At 37.9% G+C, this 21,424-nt stretch overlaps 2 protein-coding genes and 1 non-coding gene across 9 annotated transcripts; all 3 read right to left on the minus strand.

Moving 5' to 3' along the window:
* Positions 1-11,551: 11,551 nt before the first annotated feature.
* On the minus strand, positions 11,552-15,481 carry LOC103836021 (cyclin-A2-3). 4 transcript variants are annotated; one of them, XM_009112228.3, is made up of 10 exons: positions 15,184-15,308; positions 14,396-14,673; positions 14,076-14,298; positions 13,851-13,987; positions 13,666-13,758; positions 13,462-13,595; positions 13,203-13,389; positions 12,962-13,117; positions 12,749-12,883; positions 12,466-12,671 (listed from the first exon to the last, which is right to left on the minus strand). In XM_009112228.3, the coding sequence occupies exons 2-10, from the start codon at positions 14,597-14,599 to the stop codon at positions 12,618-12,620; spliced, it is 1,323 nt and encodes a 440-aa protein (XP_009110476.1). In that variant the 5' UTR covers positions 14,600-14,673; positions 15,184-15,308; the 3' UTR covers positions 12,466-12,617. The 4 variants fall into 4 exon arrangements, with proteins under 4 accessions (XP_033132708.1, XP_033132705.1, XP_033132706.1 ...); XM_033276817.1 differs by having other exon boundaries at positions 11,552-12,883; positions 15,038-15,481; XM_033276814.1 differs by having other exon boundaries at positions 11,552-12,883; positions 15,184-15,310.
* On the minus strand, positions 12,122-12,203 carry TRNAS-AGA. The gene has a single exon. It is a non-coding gene; the product is annotated as a tRNA-Ser (tRNA).
* Positions 15,482-15,527: 46 nt separating the features above from the next.
* Positions 15,528-21,064, minus strand: LOC103836023 (ADP,ATP carrier protein 2, chloroplastic). Of its 4 annotated transcripts, none has more exons than XM_033276813.1 (6): positions 20,187-21,064; positions 19,857-20,111; positions 19,636-19,779; positions 19,212-19,559; positions 18,984-19,119; positions 15,528-15,730 (listed from the first exon to the last, which is right to left on the minus strand). In XM_033276813.1, exons 1-6 carry the CDS (start codon positions 20,940-20,942, stop codon positions 15,543-15,545), a joined length of 1,827 nt encoding a protein of 608 aa, XP_033132704.1. In that variant the 5' UTR covers positions 20,943-21,064; the 3' UTR covers positions 15,528-15,542. The 4 variants fall into 4 exon arrangements, with proteins under 4 accessions (XP_033132704.1, XP_009110480.1, XP_033132703.1 ...); XM_009112232.3 differs by lacking the exon at positions 15,528-15,730 and adding an exon at positions 18,209-18,460 and having other exon boundaries at positions 18,748-19,119; XM_033276812.1 differs by lacking the exon at positions 15,528-15,730 and adding an exon at positions 18,213-18,444 and having other exon boundaries at positions 18,748-19,119.
* Between the last annotated feature and the right edge of the window lie 360 nt (positions 21,065-21,424).

Consider the following 21,424-nt stretch of genomic DNA (forward strand, 5'->3'; position numbering starts at 1 on the left):
TTGACTGATTGAAATTAAATAATGAGTTAGGTGCATGATTTAGGCTTTATCAAGGGAAATTGCATTGTATTCATGGAAAATAATTCTTTTTCGTAATCATCAAATCATTTAGCCATTTATCTATGGTATATTCGAGTATTTATGGAAAATAATTATTTTACCTTATCGAGTGTGTTTGGACAAATTAGATTCTCATCATAGTAATTTTCAAAAGGGGGGGGGGGGGGGGGGGGGGATTCAGTGTACATAGTATGATTTGATGCTTTGATGATTAGGATGAAATGGAATAGATAGTCAATAGTATTTCAGTTTTGTACAGAATAAAATATCGAGCGTATTAATTTTTTTTTTAAGAAAAGAATAAAACTCGTATCCGTTTTATGGGAATCGATTCTACAGTAGGTTTAAGTTTGACGTTGTACTAAATTAAGCAACGTATAGAAAGAACATTCGAAGATATTCGTTTTATCTTTGATTCGACGTTGTACTAAATTTATGTTGCCATTTAGTCGATCAGGTTTGATACCGGATCTTTTATTATTTATTTTATCTTCATACGAGGGAGACGTATAACAAGACACCATGCACCACACCGTAATGTAGAGCAAGAATATAATTGTTTTTCTTTTTAAGAATATGTAAATATGTTTTGACGAGCAAGATATAGTGGTGGATGTGTGTTGAATGGTGTGCAACCCTCCAATCGGATACATTTTTTTTTAATAAAAAAAACTATCTTAATTATTTTTTGTTAGCATTATTTACTTTTCTTGCATGAGTGAGTAGTAGTGACCACTCATGCTTTATCTTTTGTTCCCTTTTGCTAATGAATCAGGAAAATTATCGCATAATAAAAATATTTCCAAGTTATGTGGCTGACATTAGGGCGTCTATCATTCAATCACGATTTAGGGTCTGACTGGTTCAAACGCAGCGGTTGCGGTTGCGGGAGTTTGCGGATGCAGGTGGTTGCGGTTTCTAGCGTTATTAAGCGTTTTGTATGACTGGCACAACGTTTGAAAATTGTTGCGTTTGCGGATCATTTCTGACTGGTTTACCCACCCACATATACTAAAAAGTAATTAATAAAGAATATTTAATAGACAAAAAAATAATTCTAAAATATTATGATTAAAAATAATAAACTTAAAATCCAATAACAAAATAATAAATAATAATTAAAAACAATTAAATTTATGGCATGATTATTGTTTCATGCATTCTAATAATCACCAAATATTTCATCAGTTGTGCAACATACTCGAAAAAGTTTGTTCCGAGATGTGGATTTTCTGGATTCATCTTATACATATTGTAAAATTTCTTCAAATTATCCCAACAATTTTTAGCGTGCTTCCAACTCATCTCTATTCCAAATTACTCATTAAGCTTCTTGACAATATTTTCTTTTTGGGACAGATTAAAAAATATGTTTCCTTCGTCTTTGCTCTGTTTCTCCATAATTATACATTGAAGTAATGTATGTGTCATCTCGTTCGTCCATGTAACTTTCTGAAAACCAAGACATAGTGAATTTATTTACTCTTTGCAATCCAATAAAGACAAAGTTAATAGTAAATAGCATACCGTCATCGAAGCAGAAGCCAAAATATCTTGTGAAGCCATAATTATGAATTCTAACATTAGATAGTATAAAAACTCATTTAGAAAACAAATAAACTTGACTGATAGCCATGATTTCAATGGATTGAAACTGGATTAAGTTAACGTGAATGAAATATTATCAAATATACACATATATAACGTTAATTAAAAATGGATTAGTTAGGATATATAAGTAGCTGTACGTGATTTTATTAGTTAGGATATATATGAAATCTAAATCTGATTTGATATTTAATATTTTTTTTCAACCGCAACCGCAAACGCTTGCGGGAAGGAGCTTTTGATTTTGAACGGTACAAAGTGGTTCGAAACGGTACAAAGCGGTTCATATGATTGTTTCGAAACGCTGTTAACTGCTACCAACCGCAAAAGCTGCGTTTGCGGGTGGTAGCGGGAAAACCAGTCAACACCTTAGAGTGTAATCGGTTGGATATAGAGTAAAACAGAGGAAGAAATTCAAAATAATGAAAAATAAAATGACGAAAGAGAAAGAAAAAAAAAACAGAATAAACGCTGTAACAAAACATGGAATAAATATAGTGTATGTTGGTGAACAAAAAAAAAATTGTATGTTTCTCGTTATTTCAAAGAGAGTACATGTCAAAAATGAGTATTTCACTTGATTGGTGAAATATAAGTTAAATAAATAGTAAATATTATTCGCGGTGAAAGTTTCTCGCTATTGAAAGTTGAAACAATACAATTAAAGCTTTACTTTTTTTGATGTAATCATTATTCATAGTGTTGTAAATTTGAAGGTCAGAATAGTAATCGGAGGTTCTATAATATAAGTGATGCGAAACAAAAAAGTTATATGATTTAACTAAAGTTTGTGCATTGTTTAGGATAAATATGGTTTTAACAGAACAAGTAGTGCAAAATAATATTTGATTGGTGAAAAATATTTACGGTTTTATTAAATAAATATTAAAATAATGTAATAATATGAAATTATTTTAAGTTTACTAATTTTATTTTTAATTCAAATTTAAAAAACTGAATTTTGGTATGAACTGAATCACCGATTTTGATGAATTCAACCAATTCTATCCATTTTAGCGCAACCCATAATCAGAAAAAGGAATTAGTAATTGTTCGACCTACGGGTTCGATCTAGTTCAAGCACTAGTTAAAATTAAATATAATTATTATTTTAAATAAAAATAGTGAATATTTGCATATTTTTAGTAAAAGTGGTTCTAAACTTCAACTTATTTGATTTCCAAAATATAAAGTATCTAATTTCGAAAGTATTATAATTGTAAATGTGTACCATTTTAGAATATGGTGTATAGTAGCAATATTTACGGGGTAAATATTTAATATTAATTTTTGATTAATTTCATAAAATATTTAGATGAATAAGATATATACTTTTGAAAATAAAGTGTAAACTAAAATAAGTTAAGTGAAACTTCTAACCCAAAAAATAAACACAATGTAAGCCAAAATATTAGTATAACATATCCAAAACACAACAAGGAACGTAAGATAGTTTTAAACGATAACACTTATTAATATCCACAAAAAGAGGTAGGTCAGTAAATGATATTGAAACTTCGAGTTGTGCCATATTGAAAATTGAAACACTTATTAGTTTAGTATTAGATTCCAGATAAACTAGTATTAAATCAATTATTATCTTTTGCCTTTGTCATTGTACCACTACATAATACCGAGGGTTCCAATATAAGATTTGGTTTTAATAGATGTGTCTGTATTTGACCAAAAGAAAAATAACGTGAATGATGACTATAAGTGGTTTTAGGAAAATAAACTGAAAATCATACGGCCAATTTGTCTCCATTCAACATCCAAGGTTATGAATGGGGTCTACGGGACTAGACGGTTATAAAATGTCTTTCAACTTATTCTTAATATCTATCTAACAAAACCGTAAAAAAAAATTCCAATCAGTACATTATTTTACATCACTTAATCTATTAATTGTATTTGGTTCGCAAAACCGTAATTACACCATGCCACACTTTAATATTCTTTTTATGTTAAAATTTTATGCTATTCGAAAACGAGAATTCAAATCTGTTTACAAATTTGATTTGAACAAAAAAATTCAAATCAATCTATTACTTCATAGCTTTGCCCACTCACTAAACCCACACATTCACAAAATTTTCCAAATCAATCTATTACATTCCATATGCTTTAATTTTGTTCCGCTTATAATAATGAATGGCAACATACTAGTTGCATTTTACAAAGCTGTTTTTTTAAACCGCAACCCAAAACATTTGTGAGAAATAGCAAAACCACACTGAAAGTCAAACTTGACTAACAACCAAAAAACGCACTAAAAACTTATACAATAGGTGATGACAAAAAAAACTTATACAATGGGTGCTGAGTAGCAGTCCCAGCAAATAACACACTAAATAATAATATTTTATTCTATTTTAAAACAATAAATATAAAGTATATGGAAATACATTTATTTTATATCTTAAATTAGTTATATTAAATTTTAGTCAGTGATTTGAAAATTAAATGGACGTGTCGGTCCACTGGTCAGTTTATCCAATTATAATTTGAGTTAAAACCGTATTTGAGTCATGTCAAACAAATTGGTTTAAGACCGGTCACACTCACCAAATCTGGTGACTCCGTTCAATACCAATTTTTTAAAATTTATAATTTTTTAAAATTATTTCAAACTCTTAACTATTTATTTTGCAAAACCGTAAAATATTGTTTCACTAATTAAATATTATTTTACTCAGCTTATTTTATCAAACTTGCACTTATACATACTGCATGAAACGCAGTTGACTTCTATTTCCATTATGCACCGATTATATTACCAAAATCGAAGTTACCGTTTGGACTCATATTACCACAACCACAAAAATCATGTAAATATACAATTCAAACCAATCCAACTAACTGTAATTAAATAAAAAAAATGAAGCAGATGGGTTTACACGCTAGATAACTTGTACTATCCAAGATATGAATAGACGTGATCGTCATCCCTGTCGTAATTATAAAGTTTTTATATAATTAATGCAAACCAACAAGCTCACCAAATTCGGTGTTTATATTGACAATGCCATCAAATGGTGATACATATTATCTTTATTATAAATCGTGGAAAATTCCATTGAAAGTTATAGTACTGTACTGAAGTAAGATATATATATGTTGAGTTGTTTTGATTTTATTGACGTGAATTATAAGTGTAAGAGCATGTGATCGATCCTTTAATCTAGTATTTCATCCATTCCATAGTGTCAGATACTTATTGGTATCTACAAATCTTTGCTAAAAAAAAGAAGATCTAAATCATGTATTAAAATAATATAATTGCATGTTATCGCTCATTATATTGAAGAGAGAAAGAGAAGGGAGGGAATCACAGGGTACTAGCGCAGTAGTACTGCACCAACCAAAGCAAATGACCTTGCAAGAGTTAAGGAGCGGTCCCATGATATTCCTGCGGGTAAGTTGGGGACCATTATACCACCTCAAATAGATTGTGACCCTTGGGTTGGTGGGTGCATAGCCCCCCCGGTGACCCTGGGCATTTCCAGTGAAACACTATTTTTTTTCTATATTTTATACTAAAATAAAATAACTCTACTATAATGTTGGATTTGTTACAATAGTTCACTTTATTATAGAGTTACACTATAATAAAGTGAAATATAGAAAATATTATTTTTTACTCTAAATATAGAGTAAAAAAACAACATTATTTTTTTTTTTTTTTTTTTTTTAACTGGCTTTCATATTAAAAATTAAAAGGAAGAGAGTTTACAGAGAAGACAACATAACAGAGACAGCAATCTAAAAAAATACAAGAGAAATTAAAAGAGAATAAAGGGAGATGGTCGCATGGTGTAAGAGACCATGGAAGTGACAAAAGTTGTGCAGCAGAAGAGAGGCTGCACAGTTTAAATAGTAGACCAGAGCGCCACCAAACTAGAGCCAAGATCAGATCCACGCAAAGCGGTGGACTTGTCTTTAGCCTGTTTGATGACCTCCCGAGATAACAATCTATGAGATTTTGTGAGACCATTGTGGTAACGAGCATTACGCTCTTGCCAAATAGCATAGATACTTCCATGCCAAATTTGAAGTACTGCCGCAAGCTGTACATGATTCAGTGTAGTCGTAGATAGCCAAAGAAGCAGAACGTCCCACTGAATTGGAGGATTAGTGAAACCAAGTACGCGTATGGCATCTTTCCAAACCATGGAGGAGTAAGAGCATAGAAAAAACAAATGATCCCTTGATTCGGGACTTCTTCCACAAAGGAGACAGCAGTTTACCAACTCATAGCCCCAAGATAGTAAACGGTCCATGGTCGGATTACGGTTAAGTATGAACAGCCACGAAGTAATCTGATGCTTCGGGATAACGGCTTTGCTCCAAACTATCTTCCACCAAGAAACAAGAGGCTTAGGCATTCTGGTAGCCTTCCAAATTGCTTTAGAAGAGAATTTAGCGCATATATGATCCCCAACTTTCCAGATAGCATAATCTGAACCTGGAGATGGAGAAAAAGTAGTAAGGTACGCTTGCAAGTTCACTTGTGTATCAGATCTAGCAGGCCTTAGAATCCAAGATGAACCGCTGGTAATGGTTGATACAAGGGCATCAAGAGGAATGCCCAAATCAGAAGGACCCGAAAGCCCCAAATAATCAATTAGGATACCAAAAGGCGTCCAAGGGTCGAACCAGAAGAAAGTTTCTCCTCCTCCACGGACCACTATCCGAAGGAATGACAAAGCAATGGGCCTAAGCTTTAAAAGCCGTCGAAACGTCCATGAAATGGAGTAGTTTCGTGAGTTTAGAGACCAGAAAGAACCTGATGAAAGGTATTTATCCCTTACCCACGCAACCCATATAGAGCCAGCTCTGAAGTAGAGCATCCATATCAACTTGATGCCAAAAACTATATTCCAGGAAGAGAGACTCCTCATGCCGAGACCACCTTCAGATTTAGGACAACACAGAGCTTCCCAAGCGACTTTCGCAGAGGCCTTATCCAACTTTCCATGCCAAAGGAAAGATGAGAGCAGTGACTGAATCATTTTTAAGACCTTTTTTGGAATGCAAAACGCCGAGGTCCAGAAGCCCAGAATACCCGGAATCGTAGAAGAGATTAGCTGGAGTCTTCCAGCAATACTCAGGTGCCGATTCATCCATCCATTAAGCTTCCTCCGAACTTGAGTAAGCAAAGGATCACAATTTCTAACAGACAGCTTTTTAGAGCAAAGTGGCAAACCAAGATAACGAACTGGCAATTGAAGAGACCTCAGTCTAAAGCGGTTCAAAATATTTTGCTGAGATTGCTCAGAAAGACCTGAAGAAAACATTGAAGTTTTGGAGATGTTAACTTCCAGTCCCGAAAATTTTTCAAATTGGGACAGAACTGTAAAAACTCCCGCTAGAGACGTTTCTGACCCGTCTAGGAAGATTAATAAATCATCTGCAAAGGCCAGATGGGTAAGCTTTACATCTGCACAACCTGGATGATAACCAAAGATCCCATCCTCTGCTCCTCTATTCAACATATAGGATAGAACATTCATCACCACCGCAAACAGGAGAGGAGACATAGGATCTCCCTGCCTTAAACCTGTCTTTCCTTTAAAGAAGCCAGCAGTAACCCCATTTATGCTCAGAGAGAAAGAAGGAGTGGTGATGCAAGCTCTAATACCAGCCACTAGTTCTGCGGGAAAACTCATGGCCTTAAGAGATTCAAGCAGAAAATCCCAGCGAACCGAATCAAAGGCCTTAGATATATCAACCTTAAGCGTTATCCTTGCTGAGCGATTCTTCTTGTGATAACCATTAAGAACTTCAGAGGCTAGCAGGACATTTTCCAGCAAGAGTCTGTTCTTTATAAAACCTGTTTGATTAGGAAGCACCAGATCAGGAAGCACATCTTTCAATCTGTCTGCCATGATTCTGGAAATGAGCTTATACAAGGTATTCAGACAAGATATAGGCCGAAACTCTTGAATATTTTCAGCTCCTGGTCTTTTCGGGATCAAGATCAGAGAAGTCGAGTTAAGTCCCGATGGTATGAACTTAGTGTGGAAAAAATCCAGCACCGTTGAACAGACTTCGGCACCTATAAAACTCCAAGCTGCTCTGAAAAACTCTGCTGTAAAGCCATCAGGACCAGGGGTACGATTAAGAGAGAGCTTAAACATCGTTGACTTAATCAGGTCTGCCGTGATAGGAGCAGAAAGATGAGCTTGATGCGTCTGGCTACACCCAACAGAGATGACTCTAGAAAGGTAGTTTGGCAGAAAAACACAATAGGAGCCTCTCAATGTACATAGAATACCCGCAAAGTGGGCAGCAGCAATCTGATGTACTTCTTTAAGTGATTGAGATCGTGACCCATCCCCACGAAGCAAGTAAGAGATTCCATTGAGCGCATTTCTAACCATGGTAATGGTGTGGAAGAAACGAGTATTTAAATCGCCAGCTTCCAACCATTTGATTCTAGAACGTTGACGAAAAAACATTTCTTCCGCCAGTCGTAAGAACACCCAATTTTCTCTAGACTGCTTCTCCAAGGCAATATTATCTTGCGACGGCAAATTAAGGGCCTGAATCTGATGTGAATCAAGAATCAACTTTGCCTCCTGAACTCTTCTTTCAATCTGGCTAAAATTCTCCTTACAAAGAGATTTTATAGGCGACTTGAGCTGCTTTAGCTTATAGCACAATGCAGTGAGATTCTTTGCAGGAGCCCCCAACTGAATCCAAAAATCCAATATAGTAGGAACAAAAGATGGAAGTTTAGATAAATAGCTTGGAAACATGAACGGGCGCGTCCCAAAATCAGGCTTAGTAGAGGTAAGCCTTATATGACAGGGGGTATGATCGGAGAACTCTGGAGGTTCGAAAGAGCAAAACCCTTTGGTATATGATAGCTGCCACAAGTCATTGACCAGACATCTATCAATTTTCTTGCCAATAGGAGCAGATGGGCAATGATTTGACCAAGTGAAACGCGGTCCCTGTGATGATAGATCAAAAAGACCAATATCAGACAGACACGAACCAAACTCCCTCATAGGTCTCGTGGAAGTGATTATTGAAGGGTTAGAAGACTCCTGAGGGTCCAAGATCTCGTTGAAATCCCCACAAACCATCCACGGGTGAGCTGCTAAGTCAAAAGCAATAGCCGTGTCCTTCAAAGAGGTCCAAAGTTGTCTACGATCCTCTAACTCATTAGATGCATAGACCGCCGTAAAGTAGAAAGGTAGACATTCTGACGGAAAGATCTTTACAGTGATTGATTGAGCATCCGCGAACAAAAACTGCACCTTGATGGGGTCTTTGTAAACCAGCCACACTTTACCAAGGTCAGAGAACTGATAATTAGCAATAAGCTTCCACTCCGGCCCCAACACCGATAGAATAGACATACTATTAGCCTCGCTAACATGCGTTTCCAAAATGGCACCAAAGCAAATTCTTCTTTTATTAATCCACGAAGATAGAGGTCGATGCTTCGATAAATCATTGATGCCTCGCACGTTCCAAAAAAATGTATCCGACATATATAAAATCATTGGGGTTTGCTATCCCCTAATAAAAGGGGAGGCGAACCACCTGAGCCAGGGGACCTTTTAGCAAGCTTCCGCTTCTTATTCTTTGTAGACTTAGACCGAAACTGAGGAGAGGGATAATGATCAATTACCGGCTTTAAGACCACCAAAGGGAGATTTGAATCAGCCTCGTTCTGCTCAAGAGGTTGATCATCTTGATCAAGTATAGCAAACGGATTTAGAGACACCACTTGTAGATTCTCCTGCACACCATCTCCCGCAGATTTGGAAGGTACAGTATTAACTGCTGGTATAAAAGGCGCTTCTTCTAGAGAAAAATCAGATTCAGTTCGGGAAGCTCCAGGGTTCGAAACCGTGGCTATAGAGTTGTCCACAGTATGAGGCTGAGGAGTACTTAAGGTAACAGCAGAAACCGAAGCTGCCTCCACAACATCAGTAACCAAAACTACCTCCGCGACATCAGTAACCAAATCTACCTCCACACCAGAAGAAACTAGAGGAGGTATATTCACTCCCTGATTAGGAAGTGAGGCAGACCGAGAGAGCCCTATTTTTCCACTCCCATATTTAGCCCCCGGCACTGAATCCAAATCCATTAGAACCGAGTTCATACAAGATTTAACGGGGACGGAATGATCTTGATTGCGAGAGTCCTTGACCGTCTGTTTGTTTGGGACCCGTGCTTTAGGCGTGTCCTTCCCTTTTTTAGAAACATTTTGAGCTCTAGAGCTTCTCTTTGTTCCAGCTTGATCTTGCTCCTTATGAATAGGCTTGCGAGAAGGGCAGAAATTGGCTTTATGTCCAATCTCGTTGCATACTGGACATAGGGGAGGAAGCCATGGATATGAAACTTCAAGGACATCCACCATGCCATTCTCTCTTTCAATCTCCACCTTTTCAGGCAACCGAACAGTCAAATTAACAATCACCTTAACATCAACTGAAGAAACACTCGAGAAGGGCTTAGCGTCCACTATCTTTCCCAACGGCCTGGAGATAATTTCCAACCCCTCATCTGTAAGCAAATCAAAAGGCACACTAGAGAGAGTAGCCCAAATAGGTGCACGTTGCAACGATGGAGGATCAATACTAAAGGAGGCTTTCCATTCAGTAACAAAGAAAGGTGAGTCACCCACTCTCCACAGTTCGTGTTGCAGGATACGCTGCCGTAGAGACACCGAAGGGATATAGAACAGATAGGCGTTCTTGGAGAGGTTATGAATCGTAACCCTTCTGTCTTTTCCCCACAGATAGTTAAGAACTCCCCATATCTTTCCATACGAAGGAGCATTACCATAAAAGATACCGACAATATAGTCAGAATGAGCTTTCGCACCTCTTTCGAACACGGCGTTAGGAATCTTTACCCGAGGGACTCCTTCCGCAGAGTGAGTAACTGGGATAGAAGATTTCGGAAAATTTCTCGTCGCTTTCACTCTGCTTAGCCAATTAAACTCAGAACTCTGAGAACAAACACCTTTTTTTGGGACCGAGTCTGAAGAAGACCCAGATTTATTGTCCAAAACAGTTTCCGTACGAGTTGACATATTTTCAACCGGAACCTGAACCGGAACAGAAGCTCCTGCTGGAGGAACCAACGATGCTAGAGACACACCGGACGGGGAAGAAGAACAAGGGATTTTGTTAGAGCCAGGAGAAGCTTCCGACATAATCACATCCACCGACACAGGCGGAGAAGAAACTGAGCGAAGGTCAGAAACAGGGGGGACAAGGAACAGTAGGTCGGGGGGGACAGGAGGCACCAGGGGCGACTCCGATACACCGGCCATCGGAGGAGAAACGGTGGTCAAACACTGAAAGCTAGGGATTTTGACTTATCGTGTTTTCGGAGAGAGAAAACGTTCGAAATGATATATAAGAATTCAACAACATTATTTTATATATCACTATATTATATTGTAACTCTATTATATAGTGAACCATTAGATCAAATCCAACTCTATAATAGATGTAATTCTATTTCAGTGTAAAATATAGAGAAAATAATAGTGTTCCATTGGAGATGGTCTAAACAATTCATCTGGTTCGGTCTCACCGACGCAAGTCCTGGCTAACTTGTTTTCTCGTTTGTCTCGACAGGTTCATACATAACTAGTTCATTTACTTTAAAATGTCATTGTTATAAGCAAAATTGACTCATAAATTCAATTGTTTACTAAAATTTTAGAATCGAAATAGCTTGTTTTTCTGGTGTATCCTCAAATTAAATATATTTTTTTTGCTTAAAAACATCAAATGTTTGTCCCTCTTGTATTGTTTCATAGTTTATCAAAGAAAGGGAAATGACAGATAATATATGGAATATTCGAGATTCGTTGGCATTTGAAGACATGCCCGCCAAACCAAAATACCCCTAACGTCGATGTCGTTATCGTTTATGTGGGCCTCTATCTTCTCATTTATAGACACTTGAACGGTTGAACCAAATGGTGTAGTTCATGAAAATACAATACAAGTATACCAACACACGTACATAAATAACCACGTAGGTGTCGTTCCACACACTTACTAGAACCCAGTGAAGCAAGAATTTACAGCTTAAAACAAAAGAATTTACAGCTTTCCGATGTCAGATTTGTTGAGTTTGAACTTTAAAGATTGTAGTCATGAACCATTTATGCGAAAATTCCGTTTGTCTTCCCACTTGAATTAAATTTTTGGGTTGGGTAGGGTAATTCAGCTTGTATCAAATAACAACCTTAAGTTATATAATTTGTTATAACTTGTACTTCGTCTGACACCAGACTCCCATTTTGTATCAGCAGCTTATTGAGAGAGGCAAAACAAAAGAAAACAAGAAAGTATCAGTTTAGTATTTTCAATCGATATAGAGCTTTGAAGCATGAGCAATGGAGTTTGCAGGGCCACTATGGATAGTCAACTGAAATGCCAAAAAAAAGAAGGAAGAAAAACAAATTCGTGAACGGCAGGATTCGAACCTGCGCGGGCAAAGCCCACATGATTTCTAGTCATGCCCGATAACCACTCCGGCACGTCCACGTTTTGCAGTACTAATCATCAAGGATATACACATAGAATAATAAATCAACTATCGGTACAGATCTGACGAACTAAACCGGAACGAGAAACAAGTCAAACCAAAAACAACCTTTTGTTATCGATTAGATGAAACCGGGTCTGGTTACAAACAAACCATAGATCAAATTAAGCTAAAATTTAATCAGGTATTGGGAATGTGGGAATTATGCTGCACCAAGAGCAGAACAAGCCAAAGCCTTGACCAATAAATTGGAGAAACAAATGGTAAAAGGATAAAATAACAAACACTTGAATAGAGAGGCTTGTGGGAACTTGTTTTATGAACAAAATTGTAAGTTCTTAACATATTAAAGAAGATGAACTGGACCACCATCAATGTTACTAAATCTATTATTGGTAGAAACATAGCCCCATTCAGAAAAGTGTGTCAAGTAATTTAGGAGATGTGAGAACCGCCACAGATTTGAACTGCAAATTCAAAAGAGTCTTATGAGAATGGACACCAAACCGGGTTTAGTATGTGGTCTAAGTGTATATAAACTTACTTTCTCTTGCTTATACTTCATGCGTACAGCGCTCAACGGGCAACCTTTGGTGTTAAGCTGCAGATCTTGTAATGCATGAACAGATGCTTTCAGATCTGAGGCTTTGTACGTTGTGTAATGCTCAAGTGTTGGATTCTGCTAGGAAAAAAAAAAGAAGTTAAAGATTTATGGAACTAAACTGTGTCTGCATATAGAAGAAGCAACATTACAGACCCATGGGTAGTTAGATTGGTCCAATGTCCACTTGGCAAGAAAAACAGCTGAAGCAGCGATGACCGAAGGAAGAAACTTCAAGAAATGATAGTCTACCAATGTCAACTCCATTAGATAGCTCGCTAGAAACTCTAGCTCAACCCCTAGGCTCAGGCTCTGCGTAGGCATTTTCAATCTTTCTTGTAAACTTTGTAATAAGAACAGATAAACAAGCAAATAGCAAAAATGCATCATTCATTACCTGGCAAGAGGCATGCGCTGCTCTGAGGAATCTCCTTAGGAACGTTTTTGGAGTGGGAGTGTATATTTGAAAGCTAAAATGCGCAAGTACTTGGTTCTCCATCTCCAGGACCTGATCTCTTGTGTAGGTGTTATCAGTGATGGAGCAAAACTCTTCAATGCGTGGTGCATAGATCTCCTCGTACTTCCTGTAAAGTTTAAGTTGTAGTTGCATCATCTGAGAAAAGATTTTACTATGTGAGGTTGGAGAGGAAACCTACGAGGCAATTAGCATGCAAGTGACGCCGAGGAGTTGAAGTTTATGTCTTTCCAGGTAGTTTCCATTGAGGAACCAGTCTATGAGATACACTGTGAGGTAAAGAGTGTCAGGTACAAGCGTGTATTCCTCAGCGACCTGTGATTGAGATGAGACTTTTGTGAGTACTTTGGGACGGTAGCATCAGAGGTTGAACTAAATCACTAACCTCCACAAGCCAATCTACCAGAATCCCTCGCATGGACTCAGTGACATCCTTCTGTATTCTCTCCATGAAGTTAGGAACCGGTCTGCGCTTAAGCTGCTAGGATAGAAGTGACACAATGAATCAAAATTTGAGTGCTTAGGCTAACCAAGTTTCTTTGAAGACTATTAGGCAGGCCTATGAGTTACCTCTGAGACACGCAGGCTGTAGTAGATTTGAGGGGCATAGAGGCAGCAGAGTAAAGGATCCTTGTCATCTGAATCAATGTCTATGAATTTTGGGATATCTAGTGCAGTTGAACTACCAATTACATCACTTTTCTCAACTGTAACCATTTGCCAAAAGAGAAAGAAAAAAAAGTTAATAAATCACACTATAGATAATCAAATTAGGATTTGTGTTTATTAGATCACCTATAGAAGCTGATCTCCCAAGAGGTCTTGGAGGCAATCTGAAATTACAGTTATCAGCTGTATCATGTGTGTCTTTACAAAAAGACATGCTTCCTGCTGTCACTGATACAGCTTCAGCTTTTTCATCAGTCTTGGACTGAAGTTTTGTGTTTTCTGAAGTAACACAAGATGATGCCAACTGAGATGTACCCCGTCCTTTCTTTACCTGCTTGATGTTTTTGGCCTGAATTGGCAAAAGAGATGCATGTTTTACTTACACAAGATCTTCACAGATATAACAGGAAGCAAAACATTAACAAACTAACACTATATGTAACAACCTCAAGTTTAGGTGCATTGAAGCTGGCATTTGAGATATCCGCTAGAACTGCTCCCTTGTTCTTCTTATTGGGTGCAGTGACGTTCTTGTCCTCAGAGGCTGGTCTTTTAGTGTTTGCTCTCTGTTGATTCTGTGTAGTAGAAGCGCGCAAAGCAGAGGCAAGGGCACGAGTGAAAGGACGAGAGACATAATTTTCATTCCACATGTTTAAAAACCCCCCACTAGAAGACACAGCCTCTTGAAGTCTCGAGTGTTAAGAATGCATCATCTTCCTCCAATCTGTGAGATTGAAGCCAAGAGAACACAAATCATGGGTTAGGATATAAATAGAGAGAGATCACTACTACAGGGGGATATTCATTATCATCTGTAACAACAATGCATATATAATGATATAAATATGTTGTGAAAAAAAAGATGGTCAACACCACATGACTGACTCTTTATGGAGGTTTTACTCTTTTGGAAACATTTCAAGGGAATGGGTGCTTTGAACCAAGAATATCAAGGTGAGAGAGATACATAAGAAGTTCCAAGCTTTTGGTCTTTTTTTTCATTACTCCGTAATAGTAGTAGAATCAACAGTTATTTCATTTCCTTATCAAACGAATTAACAAAGCAAACAGTGATGCATAGAACATACCCAATTTTTATAGCCAAATCAATATGAAATATATTACACCACAATTTGGTAAACCCAATATTCGTGAATCTACCTATTTCTTTCTTTGATGGGTTTTTATAACTTTATAAAATTTTAAAAACCAAGTTTAAAGATTGAGAATGGACCTTCGAAGCTCCAGAAAGTTCGCAGGAAGAAGAGGAGCTTGGGAATATCGAGATAGTGGAAGAGAGTGTCTTTGGTGGTGAAAGAGACGGACACTAGTGCGTATTGTAGGTGTGACCTTTAACGATAAAGAAGACACATTTTTATAATTAATTAAGAACTTCATATGTGATGAATCAAGTAGAATCAAGAAAGAGTAGATTATTGATAACATTATCAAATTTATAAACTTAGTATGTTATTGGTATCAAGAGAACCAAAAGAAAAAGCTTGACATGACTAAACGGTTGACTTTTAAGTCTTCTCACTATCAAAATCTTGTTCCGACCAAAGCATGACATGACACTCACGTAACACATGACTAAATACTACTCGGGGAAGATGTCTCCGGTAGTTGGCTCGTAGATTCCCCTGCTTCTTCAGAAGACACAACAGGAATCTTGAGCGATGCAGCTCTTTCCATCTCCTTCTCAAGCTCTTCTTCAGACATCAGAGTGTTGAACTGTCCTTCAAGAGACTTAGCCGCAGCTAGCCAAGCAGTGACTATACCATTGGGGAAACTGCTGGATTAGTAAACCGCCTGATTTCCCTAATGGGTTGCAGACAACATCAATCGCAGCTTTGCCTTTAACCTGCAAACCAATGACACAAATAGCTACTCTTAGACAAAGATCAAAACTGCCTAAGGATTTTGTCCGCGCAGAACCGAGCCAAAATTTTCGGTTTTCGGTTCAGTTACTGTTTTTGAAAAATATTTTGGTTATCTTTCGGTTTTCCGGTTTTAGAATTTTTTAAGGAAAGTCAAAAATCAAAAAGGCTGTTGTCAAAGTGGGATGCATGAATCATCATCATTATGTTAAAATCGTAGACGCAAAAAAATTAAGCAAAGCTTATTTAAATAAATTTGACAGGTTGAGATAAGTGTGGATGACCCTCCACATCGTATTCCTATCAGTGGCGTTGACTGAGATCCGCTCGTAATCTGCAGGTTGTAAGGGAAAAAAAAAAGAATGATAGCACTTTCAGCATTTCAAGTAGATTATTAAAAGACAAGAATGGTATAAAATACATTATAAACTCGCCGGAAGTGTGTTTAGTTAAAATAATTTCTTAATTAGTATGTAGCGTTGACTGAGATCAATTGGTAATCACAAAATCGTATAGAAAACAATTAAGCAAAGCTTATTTTAATAGCTCTCACAGTTTTGAAGTAAATGCGGAGAGTCGTTTTCTTTACGAATAGGCTCCACATCAATGGCGTTGAGTAAGATCCCACTCGTAATCTCCAGCTGGTAACACGTTCCACATTAAAATGTAGAGAAAAAAGAGCCATTATAAGCTCGCCTTAAGCGTGATTACTTAAACTATTATTCTTAATCAGAAGGTAGCGTTGACGAGATCAGTTCATAATCTATTTCCAGCTTGTAAGGAATAAAATAAATGTAAGCCCCCGTTCCAACATGACTTGAGTAGAAAAATATAATAATAATGGGTATTGAAACACGCATTATTATTATATCCTTAGCTAACCTCTATATATATGCACAAGGAAGCACTAATTAGCATCATCAAAGCAACTAAACAAAAGAAAAAGCAAGAAAGCAGAGAAAAAAATGAAAACAGCAGTTGGAATCACAATGATATCTTTCTTTCTCGTTGCAGTAACATCATCTGCTGTCGTTTCTGGTGTGAATGAATTTGTGCTTGATTACCAAGGGAAGCCTGTAAAGCCCGGTACTCTATATTACGTCCACCACTGGCATCAGGAAAGAGATTCATGGCTTTACCCTGGCTCTTTTCGGACATCATGCCCTGATACACTGGCAGTTGTCCCAACAAGTTATTCCTTAGGAGAACGTGTACAAATTATGTTTAATATGGTAAGAGAAGACATCGGGGGCGTACGTGTATCGACAGAGCTTAACATTTGGATGCCACTTGGCAAGACATGCAGCAAGTCCGGGTATTGGAGATTTGCATTTAACTCGTGGACAAGAGAATACGAATTAGTCCCGACGGGATCGCGGTCAAGCAGTGACAGCATTTTCACCATCCAGAAGTCTGACCGACGTTATCCCTCTTACGAGTTTGTGTTCGGCAGTGAAAATTCAACGGTTATCAGGTTTTTGGAGTTACCCTCTGCTCCGGCTTTTGTTTCGGGGAAGGAATCTGCTTTTTCTTTCTATCCGGTGTAACTGTTTGTATCCTATTCATTTCAAATCAAATAAACGTGTGACTGTTTCTTTTTTCTCTTTTTTTTTTTCTTTTTCCAAATCTCAAAATGCATTACCAAGTAAGAGGCTAAACATTAACAAAAAAAAAGAATATTATGCACTTTTAACAGCATCAGGTTTAGCTGCATTGAAGCTAGCATTTTGAGATATCCCCTTGTTGGGGTGCAATGGCATTTGAGGCTGGTCTTTTAGTTGTTACTCTCTATTGATTCTAAGTAATACGGGGGATTTTCAAGACATATCCAACTCTACTCTATAATTTAATTTAAAATGGATTTTGTTTCACTCTATTTTTCAGTTCATAATGGAATTAACATAGATTTACTCCATAAATTGAGTAATTATTTTATTTTCTTGTTTATTATTTCATTTTCACCTTAAAAAATATTTTATTTTAAAAAGGAAAAATAAAATTTTACATTGGAGACCGCATTATCTTTACTCATGTATAAAACTCCCACTAGAAGACATAACCATGAAGTCTTGAGTGTTAAGAATGCATAATCTTCCTCTGATCGGTAGCCAAGAGAACACAAATCATTATGCTAAAGGAAAACATAATTGCTGAAAATGAAACGAATCGTACTTTGAATTGTTGTTCATGAAACAACAATTCAACTCTCACATGCCATGAGCTTGGCAGTAGAAAAGCTTAAGAACAGAGATGAGGATCTTTTAGCTTCGAGAGTATGAGTTGAGAGAGAAAGTTTGTTAGATTTCGAAATGTAAATTTGTATTCTCGTTAACGTTTCTGTTACAATGTAAGGCCTTTATATAGGCACGGTTTAACCGGAATAAGTAAAAAAATTAATATATTGAACCACATTAAACCATACTCTAATAGGATCCATGGGAGATTTTCTAACAGAGAAAAGAAGAAGAAGATAACAAAACTTTTACAAATTTTCTTGGTTAATTTCTAACCGTGGTCACCCCTCTCCTGTTTCTACATAGCTTCTGCTCCTCTGTTCGCTTGTGCACCATAATACCAGACTTCCTCCATTCACATCCTTACATGTAGCTTAGTAACTGCTTCACCATATTCCTATATCACATTAAGGCAATAGAAAGAGAGAGATCAATATGTTGTGGAGAAAAGAATGGCTGGTATCAAGAGAAAAAAAAAGACATGACTAAAGGACAACAATGCATATGTGACGAGTTAAGTAGAATAAGACAGAGGCGATTATTCATATGGTTCTCGAATTTATAAATTCAGTATGCTATTGGCTGGCATCAAGAGAACAAAAAAAGACATGACTAAACGGTTGACTTCAAAGTCTTCTCACTATCAAAATCTTGTTCCAACCAAAACATTAAAACACAACTCACGTAACACAATCTCTCAATATCTTTTATATCCGTCATCATCCTCTAAATGCTAGTCGGGGAAGATGTCTCCGGTAGCTGGCTCGTAGATTCTCCTGACGCCGCTTCTTCCGAGGACACAACAGGAATCTTGAGCGATGCAGCTCTCTCCATCTCCTTCTCAAGCTCTTCTTCAGACATCAGAGTGTTGAACTGTCCCTCCAGAGACTTAGCCGCGGCTAGCCAAGCAGTGACTATACCTAGCAAGATGACTCCAAGGTAAGGAGTGGAGCTGGCCAGTGAGCCGAACGTGAGGATCATAAACTGCTGGATCAGAGCACCGCCTGATTTCCCCAATGGGTTGCAGACAACATCAATAGCAGCTTTGCCTTTAACCTACAAACCAATTAAACAAACCGCTACACTTGTTAAAAAACAAGGATCATAAGAATGTAACTACTTGTCTTAAAGAGAGAAAGAAGCAAAACCTTGGTGTCCTCATCCAGTGGGATATAAGCCATTTCTTTGCAAGGATCGAACAAGCTGTACTTGGCGCTCTTGCTGAAGATATTCTGTAAAGCACCAACGTACACAGCTGCGAGCAGCGGTGTCATACCAAGCTTGGCAACCAGCGGTGCGAACGGGCCACCAAAGAGTATGAGAGAGAAGAAAGCAACTCCGGTCAGTAACAGAACGGTTGGTGTGATCTTCGCAGCTACTCCCCATCCATACTTGTTGAATACGTATTGACTTAGAAGCATCATTGTGAATGTTGCAATACCAGTGCAGGTGGAGAAGTCACCCATAAACGCTGAGTACTCGTTCGGACTAGGGAACTACATTAAAAAGAAAAGGATTGTTAGGTGCTAAGATGAAAGCGTAGTAGTAGTAAGTAACTTCTCCATTGCTCACCTGAGCTTTAAGCTTTGACTTCCATGTGACTTCAACAAGGTTGATACTAATTCCATACGCAACAACCAAAGTAGCGAGATCTCTAATGTATGGTGATGACACCAAGAACTTCAAGCTCTCCATCATTCCCATCTGTGGTTTCACCTGTACCACAAAATCACAAGAAACCTCATAAGCTATTTAGCTACATAGAACCACTAGTACTTTGTATGTTTTCATACCTTCTTCTTCTTGCTACGGGTAGGGAGAGGGACGTATCTATTGACCCACCAGTAGAGGAAACAGATGGCTAGACCCATCCCCACAACAATACTCATCATGGCTTTCAATGAAACAGCCCATCCATCAACTCCAGGACCAAGGTTTTTCCTCATGTTAGAGAAATACTTAACAGTTCTTCCTGAGAATATAAGTGCAACATTTGCACCTAGTCCAAACAAAGGATAGAACTTTTTGGCTTCATCAACAGTTGTAATCTGCCACCAAAAAGATTACATACTAATCAATATACAAATACAAGATGGTGATGGATTCAAAAGGGTTCTAATCACCTGATTGGCGAATCCCCAGAAGAGAACCGAAACCACAACGCTCCCCCAAAGCTCAGCCATGACATAGAACAAACAGAAACTCCAAATCCTCAAAATCGCGAGAGGGCCCATGAACCTAGGCCCGAGCGTCGCGAGGAGCTTATCAGCAAGAGCCTCGGGGTGAATCATGTTGCTGAGAGGGTACATGACGAAACCAAAGGCTCCGAAGTAGGCAATGAAAGGGATGATAACAGTGTAAAAGAGAGCCTTTTTGGAGAGAACGTTGGAGAGCTTGGTGTACAGCAACATGAAGCCAATAGCCATAGGGAGATTCACCCACGTCTTGAGAAAGGGGATAATCTCAGCGGAGCTTCCTTTCGCCGTCACGACCAAGACGTCTTTGGTGTCTCTGAGGATTGTGTAGTTGAAGAGGATGCAGAAGAACATTAGCCCTAAAGGGATAATCTTTTTGAGAGTCGTGACTTCAACACCGAAGATGTTCGGCGAGTCTCCTTCTCCGGAGGCGGCGGCGGCGGCCTCCGCCTTGCAGATGAAGCCTCTGTTTATTCTCTCCTTGTGGGAAATCGAAATTGTGAGTGGGTTTCGGTGAAAGGATTGAACTTTGGTGGGGGCATTAGAGGAAAATGATAAGGGAGGTAGGTTTCTGGTGAAAAGTCTTTGCTTTAAGGCGGGGGAAGGTGGGAGGAGAGTTCTGGCGGCTACGATGGGTTTGGTGGGTAAAGAGAGGATTCCTCTGGGCTGGATTAGACCTTCCATCTCTCTATCTCTCTCTCGCTCGCAAACTCAGCTGAAACCCAGAGAGAAAAGGAGATGGGAAAGGAGGAGAGGGGATAGAGAGATGATAAGGTGTGGAGGCTCTGTGTAGAGAAGAAGAAAGAGTGTTGTTTAATATTAACGAGAGTCGCAAAATATCTCAAAAGGGCGGATTCTTTTTTGAGTAATTGCACTGAAGGCCCATATATTCTTACAGAATTTACACATCGGACCCTCTTAATTTGATTGTTGTGCATTGCGTACCTTTATTATGTACTGCTTTAACCTGCTGGTTACTAACTTACTACTCTAAAAAAACAAGTTTGCAACTTGCTAAAAAGTGTCCTTTTTGGCCACTTACTATTGTACTGTATTATAGCATGGGTTTTCACCACTATGGGACACCAGCGATGGAAACAAAGAGAGAGATATAAATAAATCAAATCGATAAGTGAGGAAGAAAACGAGGGGCTTTGATTTACGTG

This window comes from Brassica rapa, chromosome A08, assembly GCF_000309985.2.
Source record: "Brassica rapa cultivar Chiifu-401-42 chromosome A08, CAAS_Brap_v3.01, whole genome shotgun sequence".
Lineage (NCBI taxonomy): Eukaryota > Viridiplantae > Streptophyta > Magnoliopsida > Brassicales > Brassicaceae > Brassica > Brassica rapa.

What these genes read in the sequence shown, in the direction of transcription:
- LOC103836021 (XM_033276817.1), bottom strand. Translation starts at nt 14,599, where the DNA reads ATGTGGAATGAAAATTATGTCTCTCGTCCTTTCACTCGTGCCCTTGCC. An exon ending in ACTTGCATGCTAATTGCCTC is followed by an intron (nt 13,390 to 13,461) that starts GTAGGTTTCCTC and finishes TAAACTTTACAG; the next exon opens with GAAGTACGAGGAGATCTATG. An exon ending in ACCAATCTAACTACCCATGG is followed by an intron (nt 12,884 to 12,961) that starts GTCTGTAATGTT and finishes TTTTCCTAGCAG; the next exon opens with AATCCAACACTTGAGCATTA.
- LOC103836023 (XM_009112232.3), bottom strand. Translation starts at nt 20,942, where the DNA reads ATGGAAGGTCTAATCCAGCCCAGAGGAATCCTCTCTTTACCCACCAAA. An exon ending in AGTCAAAGCTTAAAGCTCAG is followed by an intron (nt 19,560 to 19,635) that starts GTGAGCAATGGA and finishes TTTTTAATGTAG; the next exon opens with TTCCCTAGTCCGAACGAGTA. An exon ending in CACTGGATGAGGACACCAAG is followed by an intron (nt 19,120 to 19,211) that starts GTTTTGCTTCTT and finishes ATTGGTTTGTAG; the next exon opens with GTTAAAGGCAAAGCTGCTAT.